The 26,968-nt window shown below is 41.3% G+C and overlaps 1 protein-coding gene across 5 annotated transcripts in view; it reads left to right on the forward strand.

The window, feature by feature from the left end:
* The window catches only part of PPP2R2C (protein phosphatase 2 regulatory subunit Bgamma), a 271,511-nt gene that overhangs the window by 77,789 nt on the left and 166,754 nt on the right, over window positions 1-26,968 (forward strand). The window contains exon 3 of one of the 5 annotated variants that reach the window (XM_075930765.2): window positions 23,632-23,723. The exons of the other annotated variants lie outside the window; for them this stretch is intronic. Within the exon in view, the coding sequence (XP_075786880.1) occupies window positions 23,657-23,723 (67 nt within the window). The 5' untranslated portion in view covers window positions 23,632-23,656. The remainder of the gene's footprint in view (window positions 1-23,631; window positions 23,724-26,968) is intronic. 5 annotated transcript variants of the gene reach the window in all.

Below are 26,968 nucleotides of genomic sequence, written 5' to 3' on the forward strand. Positions count from 1 at the left end.
GGATTGGAACTTGTCCATTATCCTGCCTTTGAAGGTGGCTAGTACTCGTTGCATCAAAGGAAGATCTGATGGATAGGATAAAATGTCCCACAGGGGACAGTAATTCGAGATTGAGGGTTTATAGACCTTTTAAAAATGACTTTTATTTAACTGTGGATGTTCTTACTAATCCTTATTCATTATTGTATTTGTTTTCTCTCACATCAGCAATGAATAGGGGGTAAACCCTAAGGTCAACCTCAGAACTCCCAGTTATGCTCTTGGATGATGCTGTGTGCAGTGGATCCAATCAATCTTTCATCCAAGATCTCGATCAAGTGACTATGTTGGATGGCTCTGAAACATTTTGGTTAGACAACATTTATTCTATCCATGTAGAGGCTAAGACCTGTAACACTCTTATTCATAAGGTTTGGTAAACAGTCCCTTAATCCTTGTGGAATGAGATTTACAGGGACGACGGAATAGCATGCCCATTATTTTGAAATAATGGGTGCACTGTCAATACGCAGAAAACACTATTTCTGGACACCAGAAGTATCCCAAAACAGTGCCGCTGTCTAGACGCACCCTTAGTATAGCAGCTGGTCATTTGTTATACCCAAGAGAGCATTTCAAATGCACTTTGTTGTGAAATGTTTGAGGGCGTCAATTGAATCTTCGAAGCTTGTGGCTAGAGAAAGTAGTGTCCCTACATATTATTACTGTGATGTGGGGGGAGAGTGATTCTTCAGGACTTTCTATCTTATATTTGTACATCTGCAAAAAGTGGGTTTAATACTACTAAGTTAGAATGCTACATCACATTTTTTTTAGGAAGTGGTAAATTTAGTTGTCTGTGTGCATGAATATGAACATCTTATCCTTTGTAGGAAGTATGAGAGATTAAGATGTAGCTAATATTCAGTGTGGAGATACTAAAGTGGGGAAGGAGATGACTAAGAGGGAACTATTTAATATAAAAAACTGACACAATAGAATAACCAAGTTCTACCAGTTCCACAATCATGATCCTTACAATAATGCAAGTAAGGAGCCCAAATGTAAATTTCCAGTTATCAGAACTGGCAACAGGTACCTTAGTGAGAAAAAGGTCGCTTGTTTGTTTCTGTAATTTTTTAAAAAATCCCAACATTTGTCATGAAATCTGAAGCGAGAGGTCAACAGTGCATGTATAAAATGGATATGAAATATTGATCTATGAAAGCTTTGTAGATTTTCTTCTAATTGAAACTGACAGTTCAAAAGCACTGAATAATGTAAAACTAAAGAACATAGTGCAAGTAGAGCAGCTGTCATTGTTCACTGCAGGAGTAGTTTATACAGCATATGTATGCATCTTTATGAAAAGGAAAACATACCTTGCATTGTATTTTCCATCTTAATTTAGCTCAGTAATGTATTATATATATATATAAATGGTGAATATAGAGTATATTCAATAGGGTCCTAATATGAATTTAAGATGTGAAACATGATAAAATAACACTGAATATTTTATAGTAGAAAAAGAACAGAGTATCTTTATTGCAGTCATAAAAAGATAATCAATCATGACTGTAACATTACATTACTGTGTCATTAGTGGTTTCTAGATCCTTGACTTCTCTGGCTCTGTTTAATTCACCCATGTGAATAGGGCTTTGAAGAGAGAATTTATTCTAAGACAAGATGTTATTTATTGATTGATTGATATCAGAGTTGTTTTTGGGCAGGGAATTGATAGTACAGTAGATGATTCAATTCTCTAGGGTAATCTGAAAATTACAGCAGAGTTTGTTGCAGAGCCTTCTATTTTTAAATAAGAAAATATTTTGGCTGACGTGCATTGTAGTTTCCAGTTATGCTTAATCATCTTCCTTGACCTGTACCTTCCTGTACAGTCTGTAGATTTGGGCATGCTTAGGACATGCTGTGACTCTAATGGTCTTTACATTAGTATACATTTTCTTTATCCTGTTTATCCCATGTTAGAATTGCACAATTCTTGTTCAGTAATGAAAAGCAGGCAAACTGTTGTAGAAATAGAACGAGCAGAATCTTGTTAGGCAGATAAGGCAATACACTACATTTATTGTGAAGGCAGAATTCATTTACTATCCCTGTCTGCTAAAATTATCCACACATACACACAGTTCTACAGATGGGATATAATTACCAGTCTCAGTTGCTCATGTAGTCCATGGGTCAGGTAGTCTAGAGATGAGGAGGGGAGCCGGGTTGTATCAGTGTGCAATAATGCTTCTAGAGGATGATTGTAGAACCAAAAGACCCAATTCTGTACTTTTGCACCCTTCTTTTTATGTGTTTAGCCATAGAGCTTATGTTGCCCCACTGCCCCAGGACATGTATGACCATGAATCAGTAGTTAACAGCAGACGGGTCTTTGATCTTCTTTTGTTGATGGAGCTTTTGTCTCTCTTTCTTGGGTGGGTTCTTCTGCAGGGCTCACTTGCCTTGTTCTTCACTCTCAAGGTGGTGCTGGCAGTTGGTCTCCAGACAGGCTTGTGTCAGGGACTAATTGCTTTACACACACCCCTACATTCAAACATTTACATAGACACATACCTAACTTTAAACAGACTTGAGGAAGTACAAAGTTAAAAATTGTATATGTGTGTGTGTGTGTGTGTGTGTGTGTGTGTGTGTGTAAATAAAAAGTTACAACAGGTCCTCCAAAGGCAATTCTTAAAAGGTTACTAATGTTAATCCAAATCCCATTCATAAAAAATGGGCCACAATCATGAGGTTACACACATAATGTCACATTGGTAGATATTATTTAATAAAAGGGTGATGTCATGCTGCAGCCCTACAAAACTACTATATGTTGTATGTTAAAATAGAGAATTTTGTTTTGCAGGTTTGTTTGTGCCAAGACTATTTTCTGGATCTTAGATGCAAATAAATAAGATGCCATTTTTGGCTACTTGAACTACAGCAAATTCAGTTGTAAAAATGTACATCAAGGGACAGACTACCTTAATGAAATCCTTCAGCACAACACATGTCATGCAGTTCACTGGCTTTTGTGAATTATTTGTTCAACAGAGGTTTTGGATCTGTACTGCCTTCTCTTTCCTACATACACATTTATTGTAGCAACAGACAAAAAAATCTGTCTTGCTAATATAGTACTACATTGGCATGACTTTTAATTATCAACATGGCTGCTAAAGAAAGCAAAGCACAGAATTTCCCTTAGTTTTAATATCTTCTTGCTGCAATTTATCTCAAATCCAAATAGAACTGATGTCTCAATTCCTGCATTATATCGTTGCATTTACTGCTTACCTGCATAGCCATTAAGAGTGGTTTGATTGTGCATACTGACACTAAATTTACACAAATCTCAAGACTAACACTATCCTACAATTATGTTGATGTCATTGACAGCTACAGTTTATTCTGAGTGCTATGGTAGGTACTAGTTTAAAGTTAATCAGGATTCAGTTTTTAAAAATTGATTGCTTTTCTCTTGTCTAATAAATCCCTCATTTGTTAATCATTAATCCAAGGTGCCACAAACAATCTGGGCTCTGGCTGGTGGTTAAAATGGAGCAGTACTAAATTATAAACCCAGCCCTCAAGCATGGCAGGGCTATAAACGGGGCTTTGGCCTGCAGTTGGGCAGAGCTGTAGCTCCAAACGTATTCTAGGGTGCTCCGGCAGGGGTGACTGAGCAGGTGGCCTTATCGACTAATCAAAATTTTACATCCCTAGTGTCTAAAGCTCCAATCTGAACAGAGTGAAAGTCACCTCAGTTATTTGCTTTAAATTTAGAGTCTCTAGGACAGTGGTCTCCAACCTTTTTAACCACAAGATCGCTTTTTCAATTTAAGTGCAATGTAAGATCTACCTTGCCCCACTTCCTTCCTGCCCCTTCTGAGGCCCTGCCCCTGCTCCACCCCTTCTCCAAGGCCTCACCCTTCTCACTCCATTCCCCTTCACCCCTCATCCTCACTCACTTTCACCTGGCTAGGTAGGAGGTTGGGGTGCAGGTTCTGATCTTGGGCTAAGGGGTTTGGAGTGTGAGGGGGGGGCTCCAGGCTTGGCCCAGGGCAGGCGATAGAGATATGGGGGGTTCAGGGTGCAAGCTCTGGGAAGGAGTTTGGGTGCAGGGGCACTTACGTCTGGGGCAGGAGGCTGAGTGCAGGAGCAGGTTCAAGGCTAGGACAGGGGTTCAGGAAGCAGGCTGTGGCTGGGCACTGTTTAATTGAGACGGCTTACGGGTGGTGGAGCAGTAGAGTTAAGACAGGCCTACTGCTGCCCTGGCCCTGCACCACTCTTGAAAGCAGTTGGCATGGACAGCAACGATTCCATGGTACCATGTGCTGCCTCTCCTCTACAAGCACTGAGCCCACAGCTTCAACTGGCCACAGTTCTGTGTTGTTGATCAGTGGGGGCTGCAGGAGTGGGGGCTGGAGGCAAGGACAGCATGTGGAGACTCCCTGCTCTGCCTCTCTCAGGGACTGCAGGGACATGGCAGCCACGTCCAGGAGCAGCAGTTACCACAAGGATAATGACTCCAGCCTCACCAGGTTAGACATGTTCGAACTCACAACTCAAAGAATTAAATTTAAGTGTAAGAGAGAAATGAAAATTATGAAATGCACAGACCAGTCAAAACCCAAAACTAACACACTCTGCAAGCAGTAATAGAAGTAACAACAAGCCACTTCCCCATGTATGTGTTGGGTCAGGAGATGAGAGTGAAGGACAGTGTGTGTTTGTGAGAATGCCACACACACACACAGTGTCTGAGAGTGACAGAGATTTGCACTGCCAAGCTCCCTCCATCCCCTTCTCTCTGTGTGAGATAGGGTACAGGAGTTGGGGGAGGAGGGACACCCTGACATCAGCACCCTGCCCCCTTTTCCCTCCCACATCCTGTATAGGAAGCAGGAGGCTCCTGGGGGAAGCTCCCAGGCAGAGAACAGGAGCAGCATGACAGTGGGTGGAGGGGCAACTGAAGTGCCAGTGCTTGAGAGCTTTCAGGCCAAACCAGTAAGGATCACCTGTCAGAAACTCCAAGATCTACTGGTAGATCCTGATCTACTAACTGCTGCTCTAGGAGCACATGAAGACCTAAGGTTCTGACCACACATGCATTCACTAGTACAAGGTTTAGTCTATTTTATAAGTTGTATTAAAGATACAATTAAAGCTATGATTATCCAAGCATAAAGACATTCTACACAGACTGACGCACAAGTTCCAAATACAGTTATACTCACATCCTTGACAATAGCGTAAGCGTCTGATGGGTCTCTTGTGGGTTGATCATCCATAGAGGGATGGTTCCTGCTGCTATCTCCCAGAAGAGCTCAGATATCCCATTATGAACCTCCCCTTTTTATACTGTGATGCTGTCTACTCCAGATTCTCTGCATGTCCAGAAAATGTCCAGCCTCTTTTCTCTTACTGGTTTGTCAACTGTGGAAACTTAAGGGACCCCATTCTTTTTATAGGCTCGGTAGGTTCCTTTGATTCTCACTAACACGATTAAGACTGTGTCCCATGTTTAAGACTATCTGAGACAGATATGCCTTTATGGTGTTTTTATGATCTGATATTAATCTTCTGGGTAATTTTGCACAATATCATCACTTGGTACTTTTTCTGACATAATGTTAGAGGAATTAAGTTATTTTCCCAACACTCAAGTCATCATTTCTTGTCTCTAAGGCCTAAAAATAGTTTAGCTAAGGTCTGTTGCAAGCTATAGGTTTTTTCATTTTAGCTTGTCTTATTCATGTCTAGTATATAATTCACTATTTATAGGAATTATCTTATTATTTTATAGCCCTATAAATTAACTCTAATTGGCATACAATGAATATATATGCTACAACATAATCATAACATTACCCAATAAATGAATAATAACTAAAATCATTGGCTATAGTCCCTTAAATAAATCCTTCTCTGGGGGTTGTCTGTGTGAAATGTGTGCTCCTCCACACTTCTATATGGGTACGTCTAGACTACTGGGTTTTGTCGACAGAAGTTTTGTCGACAGTATCTGTCGACAAAACTTCTGTCGACAAAGAGCGTCCAGACACATTGAGTTCTGTCGACAAAGCAAGCTGCTTTGTCGACAGAACCCTGTAGTCTAGACGCAACCCTATTGGCAATAACACCTTCTGTCGACAGAACTCTGTGGTTTGTGTATATTTGCTATGCTGCCTAGCAGCAGTCACACAGAGTAACAAAGCTTTCTGAGTTTCAGTCTATATAGAAACCCCACAGAAGCCTGCAAACCAGCATCCTTGTAGCTGACAGTAATGCTTGTCTCTGAAAATGTTTGAAGGGGAGTTGAATAGTGTTTAGCTACATGCTCTCTTTAGTAAGAATCAACAATATCTGGGCTTTTTCACAAATAGCTGCTATGCAGGGTCACCACTGAAGACGACCTTCCTCGTACAGTGCTAAGCGGAACAAGCCTTATTTCTTTGAACTACATCAGTAATTTTAGCTGGTAGCTGCAGAGCAGGGGTGGGGACCCTTTTTGGGTTGAGAGCCACTGACCCACAGAAAAATCAGACAGGAGCTGGGACTTTGGGGAGATGGTGGTGGGGCTGGAGTGTCAGTGTAGGCTCCCCAATGCTGGGGAGGCCCTAGGCCTCAGGGGCCAGATCCAGGCAACCCAGGGGCCACATCTGGCCCCCCAGGTCTTAGGTTCCCCACCTCTATTATAGAGAGCTCATCCTGTGAACTAGCCACTAGAGAGAGAGAGAAGTGTAATTCCCACATAAAATTATCTGTGATGGTTCAGGTGAAATTTTGTACGAGGTGTCATTGTTGACCTGATTCTCTGAGTACTGTGAGCCAATTGCTGCTTTTGTTGAAGCTAGGGGATTTGTATTTACTTAATTATCAGAAGATAATGGAGGATATTAAATATTTTATTTGACTTATTCAGGTTTTATACCATTAAAGAGCCACTCATTGAAAACTTTGAACAAACATTCTGTAGTGCATAGCATTTTTTTTGTTGCATTCTTGTTGCTATTTCAGTTTAAAAACATCAAACAAGCTTGGTTCTTGGTTCAAGGGTGTATGGGGTTTGATTACATAGTGAAATAGCAGCACAGAGAGAAACCCAAAAATAAGCAATATACCTGTCATCCTAATACTTCTTCACAACTGGTAATCCAACAACCTGCCGCGCTCCTTAACCAACTGATAATCCCAAAACCACCTGTTTGCCATATTCCATGTCCCCAGCCCAGATCACAGGAAAGTGAAACATGTATTTATGGACTGCAAGAAAAAAGAATCTTTGTTTTTAAATGTTTCATTTCCTCTGTTTATACTGTATTCAAACTAATTATCTGTGTCCTAATTAATTGCTCTGGGCTTAGTTTTCCCTCAAGTTCATGAGTGTAATTCTCATTAACGTTACATGTAGTCCCAAGCTATGTATCACGAGCCTGAGTTCCTCTTCAGCATAAAAAAACATGGAGAGGAAACAAAGTTGTAGGTCTGCTACTTTTCTGCTGAGAGAAGAGAGACTAGCAGTGTTGTGAAGGAGCTCAAGGATGTCTGCTAATACTTAAAGGGAAAAAGATAGCAGACACAGCAGATCTTTGGCTGACCGTGGAGACTCCATCTGCCTCTGTGCTCTTTTCCCGTCCCCTTGTCCCACTTGCAGCATATCACTTTGGTAGACACCTCCATTCTGGTGCTACTGCCAATTCTACACCGTGCAGGGAGGGGATTTATTGCTGCTCAGGCCAGCTGGGACTTGCAAAGCAAGACACATTGTAAGCTATGCTTCCCTGAAAGGGGAATGGTTCATTTAATGGCTGCTGTATCAATTTCTTTCCTCTTCTACACTGTGTTAAATTCCTATGTTGATGTTATAATTTAGTGATGGTATGTGTTTATATGTTGGTGGAGGGGAGCGGGAGGAAAATAACAGCATTTATCCACCTTTTTCTTTTGATCGTCCCCATCATCCCACCATTCCTGCATATTTGCTCCCTTCTATGTTACATAACAGAAGAGAACATTGGATTCAATTAAACGTACCAATTTGCAAGATTCAGGCACTTGTAAAGGCTGGGTCTTTGTTGCTTGGTGTTGATACTATTGAGGTGAAAATCATAGTTAAGTTGCATCTTTGTTTAAAAAAAAAAAAAGGGCAGACAGTTATCATGCAAAATCTTCATTTACCAAGAGGTATTCTTTGCTGTCAGTGGGCACTTTTTACATAAAAACCCATAAAAACCCATTGGTCTGTGTATGCATATTTATGCTTCCATAGACATAATAAAGATTTTCAATGGATTTTATTATTGGCCAAAATGCCTTATTGGTTAAATAAATCTCTGCAGAAATTGAGACTGCTGAAACATTCCAGTTCCATTTCTGCCTCTCTTTCTATTTTGCATTTGCAACAAAGCCACTGATAATCTGTGACCAGGTACCTTCCCTACTACACAAAGATGTATTAAGAAAAAAAAGGGAGGAGGGTTAGCCAACAATGCTTCTCTAACTCCACCAGTACTGGATTACAGTCTGACCAATCATAAAGGTTACTTTCAATGTTCCCTCTAATTTTTACCATCCACGTGTGGATTTTTTTCTGTCTGTGCGGAATAAATTTTATGTGCACGAAGATGTGTGAATGTGAACTATTAATAGAAACAACAACAAAACCTAGCTGTGGGCACTCCGCTAATCAGAAGAGCAGCATTTGAATTTCTCCTGAGTGGCTGCTCAAGCGAACAGCTTGCAGGAAGCACTGGTTACATTTGTATTTTATTAGTTATTAGTCATGTTTCTGTATTGTTAAGCCTTAAACTGAATTTTTGGCAATAGATTTCTTTTCACTCAATAATTCCTGCATCAAGCCCAATACCTTCTTGTTGTGACAGGAACGGTGCATTAGAAAGCTCTGTGTATCTGTGATTTTGGGAAGTTGACCAAACAACTTCTGTTTCCATTGTAATTTGTCAGTGAATGTCTTCCATCCTGTTTGTATGATAAGTAGGAGATCTGCTTCTGAAATAACTCATGATTCTTTGTGTTCAATTTCGCTTCAATATTCTTGAGCTTATCACAGAACATTAATTCCTGTTTAGAAGATTTAGCATGAACCGCAGTGTCATTCAGAAGTAGCAAAGAAGCTGCCAAGAGCATGCCTCGCAGCACTTTTTTTCCTGAGCTGTTTGAAGATCATAGATTCAAGGTATGATTTTTAAATCAGACTTGCATAACTCCTATAATAGCACCAGCCAAAATATTAAATCTGCTTGCACATTCTCATCACAAAAGCTAATAACATTCCCCTGTCTTTCAAAAATGATTCTCGTGCAGTTATTTTAGCAGCTTTCGGTCACCAAAGATCTTGATCCTTCCTGATGTGATTATCTTTTGTCTTCTGAATCCACTTCTTCTCACTGGCATCCACTTTTAGGATCCATTGTAAAAAAACGCAGCTATAGCAGCCAATTAATCATCTGTTCATAGCAAATAAGTCCTTTAAAACTTTTAAGTGACTACACGTACCTCTTTTTTTATATCTAGAAAGAGGGCTGGGACTCCTCCACTGATTTCATCTGGAGCAGTTAGGCCAACGCAGAGTGCTTTTGAAACTCCCACTCGCTATGTTTTTTGTTCACTAGAATTGAGTGAATCCAAGGGACTGGGTAAAGATTCGACTCCAGATTCATGTTACTAGTAGAGCCCCTCATGTCTGTAACTGATAGTATAGGATGCCAGGCTTTGTCAATGTTGTGTTGCACCAAAGTAGTGCAAGCTATTTCGTAGCTGGATTAGAAAAGAAATACTGATTTTTTTTCTTTTGTTTCTATCATCTTTGTTGATCAGCCTTGGAAGTGTACTGAGCAGCATTGGAGAAGTTGTGAATGCTCATCTTGCCTATACCTCTGTAGAATTATACTTATTAAATCTTCCACCATATCGCTTTCTCCCAGTATTTTAGAAGGTGTGGATCCAATGCATCTCGTGTTTGAACCAATATGTCTATAATTCCTCTGCATGCCACATTTAGTGTTCACATTGAGTTGAAGATGTCCCTGAGTCAAACTTCAGTAATCCTACAAGATTGGGAAAGGGGGTTAAATTCAATTTCCTGGATTCAAGTCCACTCTTACAGTTCCTAGTCTGGACTGTATCCAAAATATGTGTATTTTATATGACTTTTACTATCCTCGCCACATCTAAGATTGGCTGAGCCATTTCAGCCTAATGTGGATCTCTTTCTTGAAGTCCTCTGTGTATTGCTGATTCCTTGTTTCATGCTGCTAAAGCTGCTTCAATCTATTTTTGGCCAGTTTCCAGGCTGCCTTTTAATTCCTTTTATGAAATTTCCATGCCAGCTTTAATTTCTGCTAGCGGGCAACTGTATTTTCATCTAATTTTTCAAATAAGGACCTCAAACCTTTACCAGTTCAAATTTCTCATGGTGGAAATATGCGTTCATTGTTTGACACCTATTGTTATGGAATATTTGGACACCAGCAGCACACTTATTTCTTTGAGGAGAGAGAAATGAATGGGCACAGACTTGGGATAGCTTATCCTTGGCTACGTTTATGCTATGCATGCATATCGCTGTTACTACTCTGTCATAAGTGTGGTGACTATTTACAGCAGAAGAATGAACAGCAAAGTTTGCAGCTTGCATTGCTCGAGAAAGCAGTTGTATTTTAAATCCAAAACAAAAAAAGGCACTTGCCCACCTGGTTTACACATGCCGTTCTTTCTGCCATCTGTATTTTTACAGCTGTTAAATCCTGAGAGAGCATGAACTTGGGCTGTCATCTAGGGCCACTCTCTTCCCCTCCCCTCATTACATGATGAAGGTGACAGGCAAAACTGCTTTGGAACTGAAGGGGCTGATGAGTCCACATTGGTGCTTTACATGGAAGGGAGACTCTGAAATAAAATCTCGGTCACTGATTTTGTGACCAAAAAAGGAGCATTCATTAAAAAAAAGTGGCAGAACTAGGAGAGGAGTTAATAAAAATTTATTTTAAAGTAATCTGTGTTTCTCATATAAAAAATAGGCTTCACAAATAAAACAATGGAGCAGGTTTTGTTATATAATCCTTTTATACAGGTTGTACCTCCCTTAACCGGGACTCCCTGGTTCAGCAACAGGTATGGACCACAGATGTCCCTGGCTCACAGAGCCCAAGAAGAGAGAGGGAGGGGTGTGTGGGGGAGGGGAGCAGAGGGGCAGGAGGTGTGTGTGGGGGGGGGCAGAGGGGCAGGAGGGGTGTGTGTGTGTGTGTGTGTGTGTGTGTGTGTGTGTGTGTGTGTAAAAGGATGGATGGCATGGTGATAAGTTCTGGCCCCAGTGTCTGGAGAGCTCTAGCCTGGCCTTGGCTGTGGACCTGCAGCCCTGAATTTTGGTATGAATTTTGGCCAGGGAGCGCTGGCTCTGTCCCCAGCCCCGTAGCTCCAGCCATGTTCTGGCGCCAGAGATCAAGGAACTCCAGCCTCAGCAGCAGACAAGGAGCTCTGGCCCCATCCTTTCCACCCAGGCTGCAGAGCTCCTGCCTGAGCTGCAGAGCCAGACCGCTGCAGAGCTCTGCCCTAGCTGTGCAGCTCTGGCCATGGTGCTCTGACCCTGGCTATAGAGGGGCTGGAGAGAGCCCTGGGGGGCTGAGGCAGCAGCAGGGGCAGGCTGGAGCCCTCGCTCAGTGGCAGCACGGCCACGAGGGGAGGGACCTTCCCTGATCTGGCAAATCCCCTCGTTCAGGACCAGTCAGGTCCCGAGGGTGCCAGACCAGTGAGGTCCAACCTGTATGATATTTGTTTATTTTCTGAAACATCAAGTCTATTAAATTATTCCTCCTTTGAAGACCATGAAGGATGTTACACACTATATATTGCCCCAGTTTTATGCCCATTGAAGTTGATAGATTCGTGGAGTTTGGGTCAGATCCTCTAGTCATGCTATACCCTAGTAAACATACTGTATGTGTATATATGCACACATCTCTTTTGTTCTTATTTTGGAAACACTGATGTTAGTTTCTTTATTTGTTTTATTGTTGTTTGGCATTTTTAATCCAGTTATTTTTATCTTCAATGGAAGATTATGTCTATTTTAGATTCCTTTGTTAATCCCACAGTATCTAGCTTTTGTGGGAACTTCATACACAAATGCAGTGGAAAATATCTCTGTTTCTGTCCTTGTATTTAATTATTTTACTGCATCCAGACTAAATACCTCAGCAAGGTCAAACAACAGAACAGCATTTAAACTGAATTTATTTACATGATAAAACCTAGGATTACTGTAAACTGAAGAACCATCAAGCTCCTATTTTAACAGTGAGCCAGAGCTTCACATTGGATTCTTATCCAGTCAGCATTTCTGTGATTAAGATTTTTTTTTTAATATCGATGACGTTTGAAATTCTGTATTTGTTTTAGTGCTTGGCAAACTAAACTAGACTCTGTTTGTGAGGAGATTTGAAGGTTGGCTCTAATTACATAATAAGTATTTGTCTCAGAATTGAAACAAAGGATGCGAGAACTTTTGGGGATGTCTGAATGGAGTGATATCTTCTATTGAATCAACTTCTGTTGGAGAGAGAGACACGAAAGCTCATCATCTAATAAACCATCATGTTAGTCTCTAAAGTGCTACATTGTCCTGCATTTTGCTTCAGCTACCTCAGACTAACACGGCTACATCTCTACCACTATTAGACAAGCTTTGGTGCCACATAGAGCTCTTCTTTGGGAGTTGAAAGTGCCTCTGAGTAATGGAAGATGGCCCAATGTACATTTGATAGGCATTTCTTATAGTGACATGGTTAAATAACAACCATATTGGGATGGCAAAGCTAAGAAGTCTAGTGACAGCACAGTGTCCACATGGAGCAGCTTTCTTAATAATCGAATTCAGTCCTGAAAACTTCTGCCTATACCAAGTAGGTATTGGTATTGCCAAGTAGGTATTGCCATTAATGGAAGTAGCATCAGCTCTACACAAAGTATGAATTTTGCTCTCTAGACACTTAGTATCCCTTCTGATTGGGTGAATGGGATCTCTTTGGAGCTATAGTCTCATGCCCTTACTTTGTGCTGGGTAACACTTTATTCCATAAGAGGTGCCATTTACCTCAGAGGAACTACTTATGCAGTAAGGTGCTTTTCAACATGAGTAAGATCCTGATTCCATATTACATTTAATTGATCAGGATAAGAAGTGTTGTTAATCCATTGATCTCCATTTATTTTATCTTTCATTCTGTGCTCTGGAGGAATTGTGCTAAATACAAAAAATGAAATTTTGTCTACTGAATGCCTCACATAGCAAGGCTAAGAGATGCCTTTAATATGGAACAGATTATAAATTAATATTTGTTGTTGTTTTATTTAGTTTGTAAAACAGTCATAGATGTCTTGTGAAGCTGTGGTGTACCATACCTGATTATCTAGCAATTGGGACCTTGCTCCATCAAGGGTCTGACATTAGTGGCATTCACTTTGAATTCTGAAACATCATTATGGGACAGGAACTCACTGACTTGACTCTAGAGAACTATGATGGACTTGTACAAACTGTCTGGCATGCTGAATGGTAGAGATGACCCAGCTTAGGAACAAAGCCCACAACCTCACTTTCAGAGTCAGATTTACAGGGAGCAATTCAAGAGGCATTAAGTAGATGGGGAATGAATTATATCCAAGATTCCTTCTATCAAAAATGCTTTTGTGTCCATTGTTGTTATAGTATCTGACCACTTGACAATATGTATTTGTCTTCTCTATCTCTCAGGGATGTTGGTGGGCAGTATTATCTTCTTCGTAGATGAGAAATAAAGTGTAGAAAGTTTAAGTGACTTGTCGCAAGAAACTATGTGATGGAGCTAGGAATTAAATCCAGATCTCTTAAGCCCTAGGTTGGCATCCTAAAAACGGGGCCATCTTTGTGTATAACAGAGGAACGAGCTGGCATGCATAAAAGAAAAGAAAATCGTTGGACACTGGTGAGATGGGAGAAAAATCCAAATTGATCCCGAGACTAGTATATGATTATACCTTGGAAAGAAGTATTTAATTTTGCATTGGAATCCCAAGAATCGGATAACTTTATTTTTAATCTTTTAATTTTTTTTATCCTCGGAAATGAAAAAAAAATTAATCTCAGATCCAGTAGCACTTGTGTTTTATTCTGTCACTTACTCACTGATGGAAAAAGAGATGACTTCCCCCTCTCCATTTAAAAATAACCTAATATAACAACAGTTTTAAGACTTGTAATAATGTTATTAATTACCACCCGCCTGGGGAGGTGTTTGAAACCTTGTACAACAATTTAAAATGTAATGCAATGAAAAAATCCTTTTGATACCATAAAACAGGGTTTAAAAATTATGTGACATTGTGAAAAGCTAAAGTGTATGGACAGTGTGAAGGCCCTTGTAGCTATTTGGCACATTCATCTCATAAAGGGAAGTTAGCTCATTGATTAAACAAATATAGGTCACCTTCAAAGTACTCAATTCTCAGTGCCTTTGATTACTAGATTAAAAGCAAAGCCAAAACAGCTCTAAATGATTGGAGTGTTCACTGTTTCCTATTTATTGGTTTGCCTTTTTTGTAGTTCGGGAATCTCCAAGTTTCTGCTACTTCAAGTCTTTTCAGCCATTACTGCAAATACAAATTCTACATCCAAGTATTTTGCCCTCCCTTATATCTCACATGTGTACTCTCAAGGTCAAATCCTGCCTTTCTGAAGGGGAAAAAAAATCCAGGTGCAAATATGTAGTGTATCCCTGTATGTTAAAGCAGTGAGATTTATAATCCATCATAAATTCTCTGTGGTAGGATTTTCAGTTTTTGTGGGACGGGGGTCTATATGTTTCATGCTGTCACTCTCTTCTAAATTACAGTTAATCAGAATTCCTAACCACTTTTGCCCGTCTCTCTGACTGACTTCCCTTCCCCGTATAGTAGTGTGAGCTATTGCAGACATTTAAACGTTGTCTTTTCCCCTATCACCTTAAGTCCTCTTTCTCTAGATGTGAAAATAAAGCAGCGGGGACAGTCTCTTTGCTTCTCTCTATGGATGCTAAGGGTGATGGTGGGGATTTTTTTCCCCTCCATCTCGTACATGGGCAAGAATAAAGAAAGTGTGTATGTTAATGGTGAGGTTGAAAGGTGACCAGCCAGTCTATCAGTCTGCTTAAAGTGCACTGACGAGCACTTGGCTACCTGTGTTGGCTTCTGCCCCAGATCAAGTAGCGCTAACCACACAGGATTCAGAGACGCAGCTCAGAGCTGCTATTGTCCGTGGAGGACTAGTGACCCAAATCCATTCTATTGGACATCAGCCCGTTGGCCTTTGGTGTGCTTTGGATGACTGAATATCATATTTTGCTTAATATCTATGATTTACTGAGCCTAGTGTATATAGTTCATGCTTACGTAAGGGTCATAAGAGTTCTCAGCTCTTGTGCCACTATTTTTTAATTGAAATAACTTCACTAGATTAAAAGAAAACTATTCAGATTGAGAGAAATATGAGCTTTTAAAATCATTAAAATATGGGTAGATGCCCACTGATTTAGATAAAATCTTCCACTCGGAGAGGATTTCAGAATATCCATTTGCAAACCTGCATCTGTCTAACTGATTTGCATCTCAGAAATAGATTGCACTTGTATATTTTCACTTTTATTCAAATGCCAAAATCAATAGTCTTGTAAAACCAACACGAATTAAGAGAGTAACAAATTAATTCCAGTTATTTCTAGTTTATGCATTAGTCTTTTTTTGGTGGATAGGATGGCATTTTCTAAATTTTTTCCTCCCCTCCCCAAAAAAACAAAACGTGTTTTATGTCCAAGCTGGTTTTTATCCTGCCCTGTTTTTCCTTCTACATTCTTCATGTGTTCCATTCTTGTAACAATGGGTCTAATGAACTGAGCAAAGTGCTTGCTCTTTCTTTTTAAGTCACTTATGTGATTATTCCAAATGGATTCCTGTGGAAACCTGTACAAAAGATGGTTGATCACATGTTCCTAAAGTAAGCCTTTAAAGCTGTATTTCCACCAACATACAGTACAATAGAGAGTGCTGTACAGAGGCATTAATTACTTACTGTTTATGATGTACTGCCAAGAGGCCTGGTTCAAATGTTGTATTCAGGGAAATTGTTTTCCAAAGTAGGAACCTTAGTTTCAGTTCCCAAACTGTAAATATATTTGCTTGAAACTAATTGTACCTTCTAAAACACCAATTAATTAATTAATTCATCTAAATCCACTGTTTATTGATATTCTCAGTGTTAATAGATTTGACCAGATATCCATATTCTGGAGGTCTAATTTTCAAAAATGGCTCATTTAACAGAATCTCCATTTAACAGACTTTGTGAAGCTTCTTAAGGTGCGCACATTTGAAACTTGATCCTGAAATATTTTGCAGTATAACTGAAAGTCAGAATAATGATGCCTAGAGCCCTGCAGATCCATGAATATCTGCTCCATATCAATAGATATCCTCATGTGCGGATTCAGATTTCCATGATTCATTTTTGCGGGTATTGGAAGGAATGTGGATACTACAAAAAGGGCTGTGTACTGGTCTTTGTCCCTGCCTATTGCTTATTGTGGAGCAGAGTCCAGGTGCTCCTGCAGAGGAGTGTGGTTGGAGCACAGTGCTTGCCCCACTAGGTGCTGCTATTGAGGAGCTCCTCTCCTGAGCAAGCATCCTGACCACGCTTTTCCGCACGGGCGTCCATGCTCCCCTGATACCAATCCCTGCCACTCATCTGGCAGGGCACAGTGGGACAAAGACACTCACCCACCCTTCCACCCACCCTTCCAGATGCTCCTTTTGGGAGTGAGGCACTGTGAGACTGCTTACTGCTCCCAAGATGTGGATACACATATAAGGCGGAAAATGGATTTCGGATTGAACGCTAAACATTGTTACTTGTCCATTTCATATAGGTTGCGAACCTGCCAGGATTGGCTTAGCAACTACCAGAATCAGCGTCAATCTCCTGCTGACAATTAAAAACAATTCTGGAGATTTAATAGGCTATTTTAATAAAATGACATTGTTACATTGGAAAAAATATCTGCCAGAATAGTGTTAGTCATCATTGGCAACCCTGTTTGGAATTGCAGTATGATAAGCAACTCTCTTCTTCTTTCTCCCATATTGTCAGATTTAAAAAAAAAACAGCTTTTAGAATAAAACTGAAATTTAAAATCTGTGTAATTCCATATTTTTTCTCAATATGACCCCGGGGTGCAACAGAAGCCATATAGCATTAAGGGCCTTAAAATTAATTAAAATAAGAATCATCAATTAAAGAGGAAGCTTCCCTCTTGACAATCTAGTAATACAGAGGAAAAACTCAGAGGAGAGATGAATATGTAAATAGAAAAGTAACAAACCTAGCTGAAATTAACCAATAATTATGAACAGCAGACATAGTTCTCTGTTAAAATATTAAAGTCCCTGTGTTCTTTTACTGTTGAATGGGAACTACAATCTGACACTTACTCAGAATTGCTGGACTGGCCCTCTTGATAGAAGTCCCATGCCTATGTTTCTTTTGAGAGATAGTAAAAGTATGTTTTCAAAACCTTATGCAAAACATGAGATTTTAACTATTTTTGGGTGAAGAATATATATTTGCCTTATCAAGGCTTGATGTTCAGTGCAATTTGTATGGATAGAAGAGAGCAAAAGTGGACATCTCTGGGATGAGGACACAATAATGAGGAAATGATAGCTCAGCTGTTTATTTCCCTGGTCCTTCCCCGTGGAAGCCCACCTGGATTCACTCAGCACTGTGAGGCTGGCAGCATAGACGAGCAGTCACTCAAGGGTTGCTCATCTTGTGACTGTGCAAAAATAATGTTGTTTTTAGTGTTAGAAATAACATCAATTCATCCTCTACCCCAATAGACATGCTAGCATTCTTTCCTCCTGGACATGCTAGCATTCCATCCTCCCTGTAGTCAATATGGATGATTCCTACATTGTGTGGTTGGCCTCTGATGATCTCTTGGATCAAAGCTATCCATGGTATTTGCACGCTTCCTCCTCCCCAGACTCGATGACTCTCTAATTCCCTTTTCCTTCAAAAGAAAGGTGTGTGGAAAGCATCCTCAGGATAACTTTTCCTGTGAATTTTTTTTCACAGGAGGTAATCATCTAGATTCAAGATACAACTTAATAAAGCTATACATTAAGAATTACTAGTCAGCAAGCACAGGTGCAACTTACCTTTTTTTTTAAAAATACACACATTCTGTTCTGAGTAAGCTAAAACTTCGAATTAATGGTTAAGGCCATGAATAGCTGGAACAGCCAGCCGGTTGTATTTTTATCCTAAAGCTAGCTTGAAGGCCAAGAGACTGTCTTGTGTTTATATGTATTCACTGTAAAATGCAGCTTTTACCGACCACATGTGTGGATGTGATGGTGTTGCTGTGGCATTTCCTAAGGTGTCCAGTTTTATATAACCTATGCTAAACAACACGTTATATTTATTTGTCTTTAGAGATGATGATACATTTAATGTTGAAATAGTTGAATGATGATACATTTAATGTTGAAATCTCTCTTTTGTCTAGGTCTTTGCACCGTGTTCATAGCATATTCTCCCACCCTAGTAGTTGGTTTGATTTCTAAGAATTTTATATTTAGTTTGTACCTTTGCCGCAGAACGACCCCCAGAATCTTTATTAGGGATGTAAGCGACTAATCGACTTTCTGGTAAGCGTATGCTTTTTGGATAGTCAACTAGTGACTCAACTAGTTGCTTTCCTCCCCCCCCCCCCCTTGCTGCTTCTATCAGAGAGAGGCAGAAAGGGAGGGGAGCAGGAGCAAGTGCTGGGGGGAGCTAGCTTCAAAGCCGGTTCTCCCCAGCACCATCTCTGCGGGGGCAAGAGAGACAGAAGCATAGTGGGGAAATGGCACAAGTAGGGACTAAGGCAGCCTTTAAATGTAACAAGAGCCCCGTAGGACTCTTGGTACATTTCAAAAGTAGCCACAGTAGGAAGTTCCCATGGAGCTTCAGCCTTTGAGCCCTGCATCTTGCTACATTTCAAAGACTGAAGTGCCATAATAGGAACATGGGACAAGCAGGACTGCTTGAGTCCCTGCCCGCCCCATTGCTCCTTGTGGCACCCCCCCCCTTCCTCACATGAGCCAGTGCTGGGGGAGCCAGCTTAAAAGCTGGTTCCCCCCAGTACCGGCTCCAGGGTGCCTCCTGCCCTCCCCCTACTGCCTGTATCAGAGGCAGCAGGGGGGAATAAGGGAGACTGCTGCAGAGCAGCCTCTGTCCACCAGGGTCCCAGCAGGGGGACCTGGCTGCGGCCAGCCCATGCCGCCACAAACAGAGGCTGCTCCCTCACTAACCCCTGTTTGCAGCAGCCAGCCCTGGTCGTGGACAGGGGCTGCTGCTGGAGCAGCCCCTGCCCACAGCCAGTCCTCGCCACTGTGGACGAGGCTGCTCCAGCAGTAGCCCCTGTTCGCAGTGGACAGGGCTGGCCGCTGTGAACAAGGGCTGCTAGACTCAGCATGAGCCGGGACTGAGCAGTCCTGAGTCGTGCGGACGCTGCGCTTCTGCATTATAAACGTAGGAAGAGCCCGGTGGCTCTTGCTGCATTTAAAATGCAGAGCTGCTGCAGGGGTGGCTCCTGGAGCTACCCCTGCTATGGCTCTGCATTGCAGTTCTATCAACTAATTGTATAGTCGATACAAATTGTATAAACATTATGATTAGCTCGGTAACCACAATTAATAATCTTTATTAAGGTTTTTTAAAACAGTTGATAAACCTCATATAGATACCAAATGGGAGTGAAGCCGATGAGATTTTTTTCTATAATTATGGTATTTGGAATCAGACTTTATACACAGGAATTATTTCATTGGACTGAGCAGTGGAACCACTTCTAGGGTGAAATACAGAAACTGTTAAACAGCCAGAGGCGACCTATGGATGTAGGCAACCTTGGCAGTTGCCTAGCGCGCCGCGTTTAACGTGGCGCCCCATGATGACGTCACACCATTGAGGGCTATGCAGGCGGGGGTGCCGATCGCGCATTCCGCCTAGGGCGCCAGTTGCCGGCAGCTCTCCTCGAGCTGCTCCTGTCAACCGGATCTATAGCAGCAGTGCACAGCAGTGTGAATGGAATTTGAAAGACTCCAAGTTGAAATGGCAGGTGCAATCTTAGGCAAGCAAAGTGCAATTATCCATATTTAGGATTTTGTCAGAACTACTACTCTATTATCCCCATTCTGTTGAGAAATTCTATGAGAATTTGGATTGGAGATCTCTTATCCTATTCCTGACCTCAGCCTGAATCTGTTTTTAAAATTGGACATTATAGCCCATGGTAGAATGACTTCAGGAGGACTAATTGTGCTGTTGCTTTTTAGTGCTCTTTGTATAGGAGACTGGGAGAACTGGGATGTGGAAAGCTTGATTTTAAGACACCAGCCTATATTAAATCTTATATTTTAAAACAAGTCCCATTTTCTAGTGGGAGAAATTGTTTGTCACAATCTTTACACAGCAGAAGCCAGTAGGGATGCAAAATTCCGTTTAATCAGTTAAGTAGTTAAATGTTAGGTTTAATTGGTTAACTCATTAAGTGAGATGGAGCAGCCCTCCTTCTGCGGTGGGCCACAGACAAAGGGTTGCTCCCGTCTGCTGATTGTCTGGTAAGCATCTCCCAGTAAGGGCAATGCTTCCTGGTTAACTAGTTACCTGTTCACATCCAGTCATTTTTGGTTAAATCTGTTTGCTTTTAGCCAGCTCTGAATCACATATGCACATTCATTTTATGGACAATATCCTAGCCCTTGATCCAGTTGCAAAATTAACATTGCTAACAGCTAAAGTTCTAAATTAGGGATGTGAAAGGTTAACCATTTAAGTGGTAGGGGCTGGAGCAGCTTCTCATCCACTGTAGGCATCCAGGATACGTCTAGACTACATGCCTCTGTCGCCAGAGGCATGTAGATTAGGCTACCCAACATAGTAAAATGAAGTGGCGATTTAAATAATCGACGCTTCATTTAAATTTACATGGATGCCGCGCTGAGCCGACAAACAGCTGATCATCTGTTTGTCGGCTCAGCGCGATAGTCTGGACGCTCCCCTGCCGACATCAAAGGTATTTGTCGACCACCCAGGTAAACCTCATCCCAGGAGGCATACCTGGGTGGTCGACAAATACCTTTGATGTCGGCAGGGGAGCGTCCAGACTATCGCGCTGAGCCGACAAACAGCTGATCAGCTGTTTGTCGGCTCAGCGCGGCAGCCATGTAAATTTAAATGAAGAGGCGATTATTTAAATCGCCGCTTCATTTTACTGTGTCGGGTAGCCTAATCTACATGCCTCTGGCGACAGAGGCATGTAGTCTAGACGTACCCCCAGAGCAGCCTCTGTTCATAGTTAACCTTTCACATACCTAATTTAGAGCCATCTGTATTGCACATTTAACCAGTTAGCCACTCATACTTCATGTTTTAATTGGTTAGCCAATTATAGAGGATTTTACATCCCTACTTTAAAAACATAAGATTGGCCATACTGGATCAGATCAAAGGTCCATCTAGCCTATTATCCTGTTTTTTGACAGTAGCTAATGTCCCCCAAAGGGAGTGAACTGAACAGGAATTCAAGTCATCCATTCCCTATTATTCATTCCCAGTTTCTGGCAAACAGAGGTGAGGGACACCATCTCTGCCCATCCTGGCTAATAGCCATTGATGGAGCTATTCTCCATGAATTTATCTAGTTCTTTTTTGAATGAAGTTATAGTCCTGACCTTCACAACATTCTCTGGTGAAAAGTTCCACAGGTTGACTGCGTTGCATGAAGAAATACTTCCTTTTGTTTGTTTTAAATCTGAAGCCTATTAATTTCATTTGGGCTGGTCTATATCCCTAATACTTTTTGACCTTTCTGAGCCTTTTCCTATTCCAATATCTCTTCTTTGAGATGGGAGGATCACATCTGTACACAGTATTCAAGATGTGGGTGTACCATGGATTTATATAGAGTCAATACAACATTTTCTGTCTTATTATCTATCCCACATTTCTCGTAAACGGGGTTTAAATACTTGGCATGTACTGTTAAACAAGCCAGTTGAGCTGCAGCCAGCTAATCTTGTATATCTAAATTAGGGGTGAGAAGGACTAGTTGACTATCCTATAAACATTTGCTTATTGCATAGTCTACAGGCTAGTCCACTAGTCACTTCCCCCTCCCCACTTGCTGTCTCTATCAGAGCGGAAGAGCAAGGGATAGTTCAAAGCGACAATGCCACGGGGCACTGCTGCTTTGAAATGCTGCGTGCAGCCTGGGGCCAGTTGGAGCGTCCCCAGGCTGCACACAGTGTTTCAAAGTGGCAGCACTGCGTGGAGCCCGGGGTCAGTGGGGGAGTCCCCAGCTGATCCTGGGCTCCACGGGACTCTGCCGCTTTGAAATGCCATGAGGAACCTGACGCTGGGCTCCCCACGGCGTTTCAAAATGGCAGTGCCTTAGAGAGCCCAGGGTCACCAGGGGAGTCCCTAGCGGACCCTGGGCTCCACATGGACTTCTGGCTGTTGCTATACTTCAAAAGCAGAGGCTTCTTATCAGCTAATTGAATAGTTGATACAAAATGCGTTGACTATTCTTTTAGTAAATTACTTGCAATCCCTAATCTAAATCTAGTATCAATGCATTGCCCTGCCCTGCCCTGAATGTTACAGAGAGATGCTCTTGGAAGCAGACGAACTTGCTTTAGCAAGGTTTAGGAAACTTGTTTTTGATCCAGTAAAACATTAGATTCATTGCCATAGTGAATAGAATAATTTATGTATTGCAAATAGGTTTCTCTATTTAATGGACTATATTCCGATATATACCAATCGTTTGTATAGGTGTCAAACTAAAAACTGCTAAGTGGAAAATCAGTCTTCCCCATTGGAAACAGCAAGAAGTAATGGACTTTTTTAAAACTTGGCTTTCTGACTGTAAGTGCTTTGTGAGGGTAAACACATCGGTACCTCCTCAGTAATAAAACAAAATGTAGCCATGTAGGGTGTGACAAGAATGAAAAAGTACTACTCTTGGATTAGAATAATGGGTACACTAATGCTCTCCTCGAAGCAGTTGTTAGGGGTGGGAAAGGAATCAAGCTAGCATGGGGAGAGAGACTGACGTTCAAAGTAAACACCAGTGTGTGGGAATGTCCAGAGTGAAGTATCTTTGTGCATTCTAAACATGTGTGAATTTTTGTAAGGCACTTGGTAAGTGCTTGTCCACTTTGGGATTGAAAGATTATTTTATAAAGAATTTAATTTCCTTTGTACTGCATATTTTAGTTTGGTGGTTAAATTTTCTGTAAGTATTAGACAGGTGCAGCAAGAGCAGCAGAAATTTGCAAAACAAGGACCACACTCACTGCTGGGATAAGCAAATAAAACTCTATTGAAGAAATTAAATTGGCCACATTCATTAATAGGAAGGGGGCTATTTATAGTACCCAATATCTCATTAGCTGTGAAGTGGGAAATTGAGACTATTCTTTTTTCCTACACTTGTAATGTGAAAGGTGCTGGACTGACAGCCCTGGAAATTGAAGTCCTTTATTTCTCCACAGGACAGGGATAGCATGGGCAGCAGCAATGCAGGCTTCCCCACACTGTCCTGCCAATGTGTCTGAACCCTGTTCTGAAGAGATCTCTTCTGGAGGTGAGTGGGTAGCTTAGTCTCTATGTCCCTTCAGACTGATGGTTGCCAACAAGGCTACCGAATGGTTTATATTAGGTGGACACTTGTCCACTACAAAGTGGACTGAGACTACCAATTGTCTTATATATATCTTCAGTGGATAATAACTGTTACTGCATATGTGAGTTGGATTGATTCTGATCTGCAGTACTTTAGTAGTTTCAGGGCGTAGCCGAGTTAGTCTGTTACAGAAAACACAACAAATGGACTGTTAGCACTTTATAGACTACTGACACATGAAGATGGTATCATTTGCTTTTGTGGGCACAGCCCACTTCTTCAGTCTAGTCATCTGAAGAAGTGGGCTGTGCCCATGAAAGCTCATGATACCATCTACATGTTTCATTAGTCTATAAAGTGCTACCAGACCATTAGTCCTTTAGTAGATTGCGGTCACATTTCCTCTGTCGTGAAATGGCAGATCCAAATTTTGCCCTACCTTTTTGTTGGTGTTTTTGTGTTTGCAAAGCCATATATTCACTCATATCCACAAGCGTGCAGATAGCTTAATACACTTCCTTCCTAAATTTAGTGAGCAAAATAAGCTAGTGCAAGAAGCCCAGGTCTCTTAGACAGGGCCGGACGGAGGCATGGGCGAGCTGGGCAGCTGCCCAGAGCGCCAACTGATGGGGGGCGCCTGATGGCAGCTGTAAGGGGCGCACGGCATCCCTTACAGCTGGCATCAGGTGCCGCATGCCCGGCTCCTGCAGCGCCGGCCCGCTTGCATCCCCACGGCGCCGGCCAGCCACGCCCTTCCCCCCCCCACAGCCGCGGGGCCCTATATGGCCCAGAATGCACGCCAGCAGCGACTGCCGGGCCGGACTGGGCCGCGCTTGCACTGTGAGCCCCGGGGGCAGGCCTGTGCACCTTAGGGGGGCGGGCCCGCTCCCCACGGGCAGGCCCGCACATGCGCCGTGCACCCAGGGGCGGTGTCGCGCGCCCATGCGCAGGGCGCCAGAATACGACATCTAAACTGCATCTTAGACATTTTAGACGACATCTACACTGCAGCGCTGTTTCGGGATACTAGAGGTCCCCGGGTCTTAATAGCTATCTCGTGTCTTAACAGCAAGCCCCTTATTTCAAAATATAGTAGGCTCACTATTCCGATGTCCCTGTAAACCTCATTCCATGAGGAGTAAGTGATGTTTAGGAATAATGGGTTATTTACAAAATAAGCTATTTTGAAATTGCGTTGAAATAAGCTATGCAATTGGCATAGCTCAAATTGCATAGCTTATTTTGAGCTATATGTGCAGTGTAGACACACCCTTAGAGAACCCTGCAATAATAAATGGGGTGAAGCATACAACAATTTGTTAAAGAAATTAATCTTTATTTCTTTCTTCTATAGGGAGTATTTGTACTTGTTTTTAATATAAAACTAAATCTTGACATTATTTTTTCATGTCTTTAATGTAACTTAGTTTTCTAATAAATGTTTAATATTAATGTTCTTACGTTGAATTAAATGAAAGTGCTAAACTGCAGCATCCTAAACTGTTAAAGAATGATAGTGTTTCCAGATAAGCATTTGCATTCTAGAAGGCAACTGTCTAAGGCAGAAGTCATAAGATAGAACACTTGAAAGAAATTGATGATGGCACTGATAAGCCGGCAGTATAAAGGCAACAGCAGATCACTTGGGTGGCAGATGAACAGCTGTAACATATTTATATTTTTGGATTTGCTAGCTTGAAATAGGGGTACTTTACACAAGCAATGTGCATTCTGTTTTTCCCAGAATACTGAATCTTTTAGAAGAATGGATGCACTTAAAATTTGGAAGCGCTTACAAGGTCATTAAAGTAATTGAAAATAGATTCAGTGCATTGTCCAGGATATTGCTTTGCAGCAACCTGATTTTTTTTTGATAGTGCAGGGGACAGGATATAGTTCTGAGACTACTTAACTCTGGTTATATGACTGTTTATAGACATATATGGATAATAATAAAATATAACACTATTTAATCCAGTTCTTTTTCTTACAAACTCATCACTCTGGATTTTCTTTAAACTTGAAAAAATAAGAAAAATCATGTACTTATTTTAACATGCACAAATACCTGGAAAAACTATCTGGAGTGGTTAATGGAAGAATGTTTTTCTTTTGAAAGAAAAGATAATATGCAGCAACAACAAAACAGATATCTCTCTAAGGGGCCCAATTCTACGTTTCTTGGACACCCAGAACAGTTACTGACTTTAGTGGAATTTGGGTGCATAAGGATTGGAAAATTGGACCCCTGCTTTATAATAATCCAAGATATTTTCATTGATATTTAAATATATAAGATAAAGTATTACCACATGCAGAACACCTGATCAGTATTTATGGGAAGGTGTTGAACATCTGCATTGTTTTTGAAGTAAATATCTGTTGGACAGTCTGGTAGGGTACATGTGACATTAGGGATTGTATTATTGAAAGCATTCAATTTTAGGGCTGTTAAATTTAGTTTAATCAACTGACTAGTCGATGGATTTTTCCATCGACTAGTTTGAGTCAATAAGGAGGGGAGACACAGTGGGGTTAGCTCCCGTCCCCAGGAGCTAACCCCCTGCGGCTCTGTCTTCTAAATGTATTAAGAGCTGGTAAGTTCTTAATACATTTAAAAGGCTGAAGTGCAGTAAGGGGGTCCCTGCGTGAGCTGCGCACCTGCCTCCCCTGACCCTCGCGGAGATGGTGCCAGGAAGGGAACTGACTTTTAAACTGGCTCCCCCCAGCACTGGTTCCTGCTCTAGAGGCAGCAAGTGGGGGTAGAAGCGACTAGTCGAGGGACTGATTAACTATTTGATAATCTTTTGCTTATCAGTTTGCATAACAAGTCACTTTAAATGAAGTTTGCCCAACACTACCAAAGTACTGTGAAATTGATTTGAAGCTCTGGTGAATGCTTCACAGATCGGAAGTCTGTCATTGTTTTTTATTTAAAGGTTGACCCGAACTGCAGTATTCAGATCCAGAGCCGAATACCCATATTTGTGGCAGTTTGGATCCAGACATTAGCTTTAAGCCCATCTCTAGTTTACATGAACCTTTAAAATAATTGTGTAATTCAACTCAAATAAAGCAGCATTGCAATGTATGCCATTTTCAACTTAAATACCAAAAAGTAGTTAGACTAACAACAGTGCAATATGATGGTGATGTGCTTCAGTCAGCTCATATTTAAGAACGTAAGAATGGCCATACTGGGTCAG

Source organism: Pelodiscus sinensis, chromosome 4 (assembly GCF_052426305.1).
Source record: "Pelodiscus sinensis isolate ZL-2025 chromosome 4, ASM5242630v1, whole genome shotgun sequence".
Taxonomy (NCBI): domain Eukaryota; kingdom Metazoa; phylum Chordata; order Testudines; family Trionychidae; genus Pelodiscus; species Pelodiscus sinensis.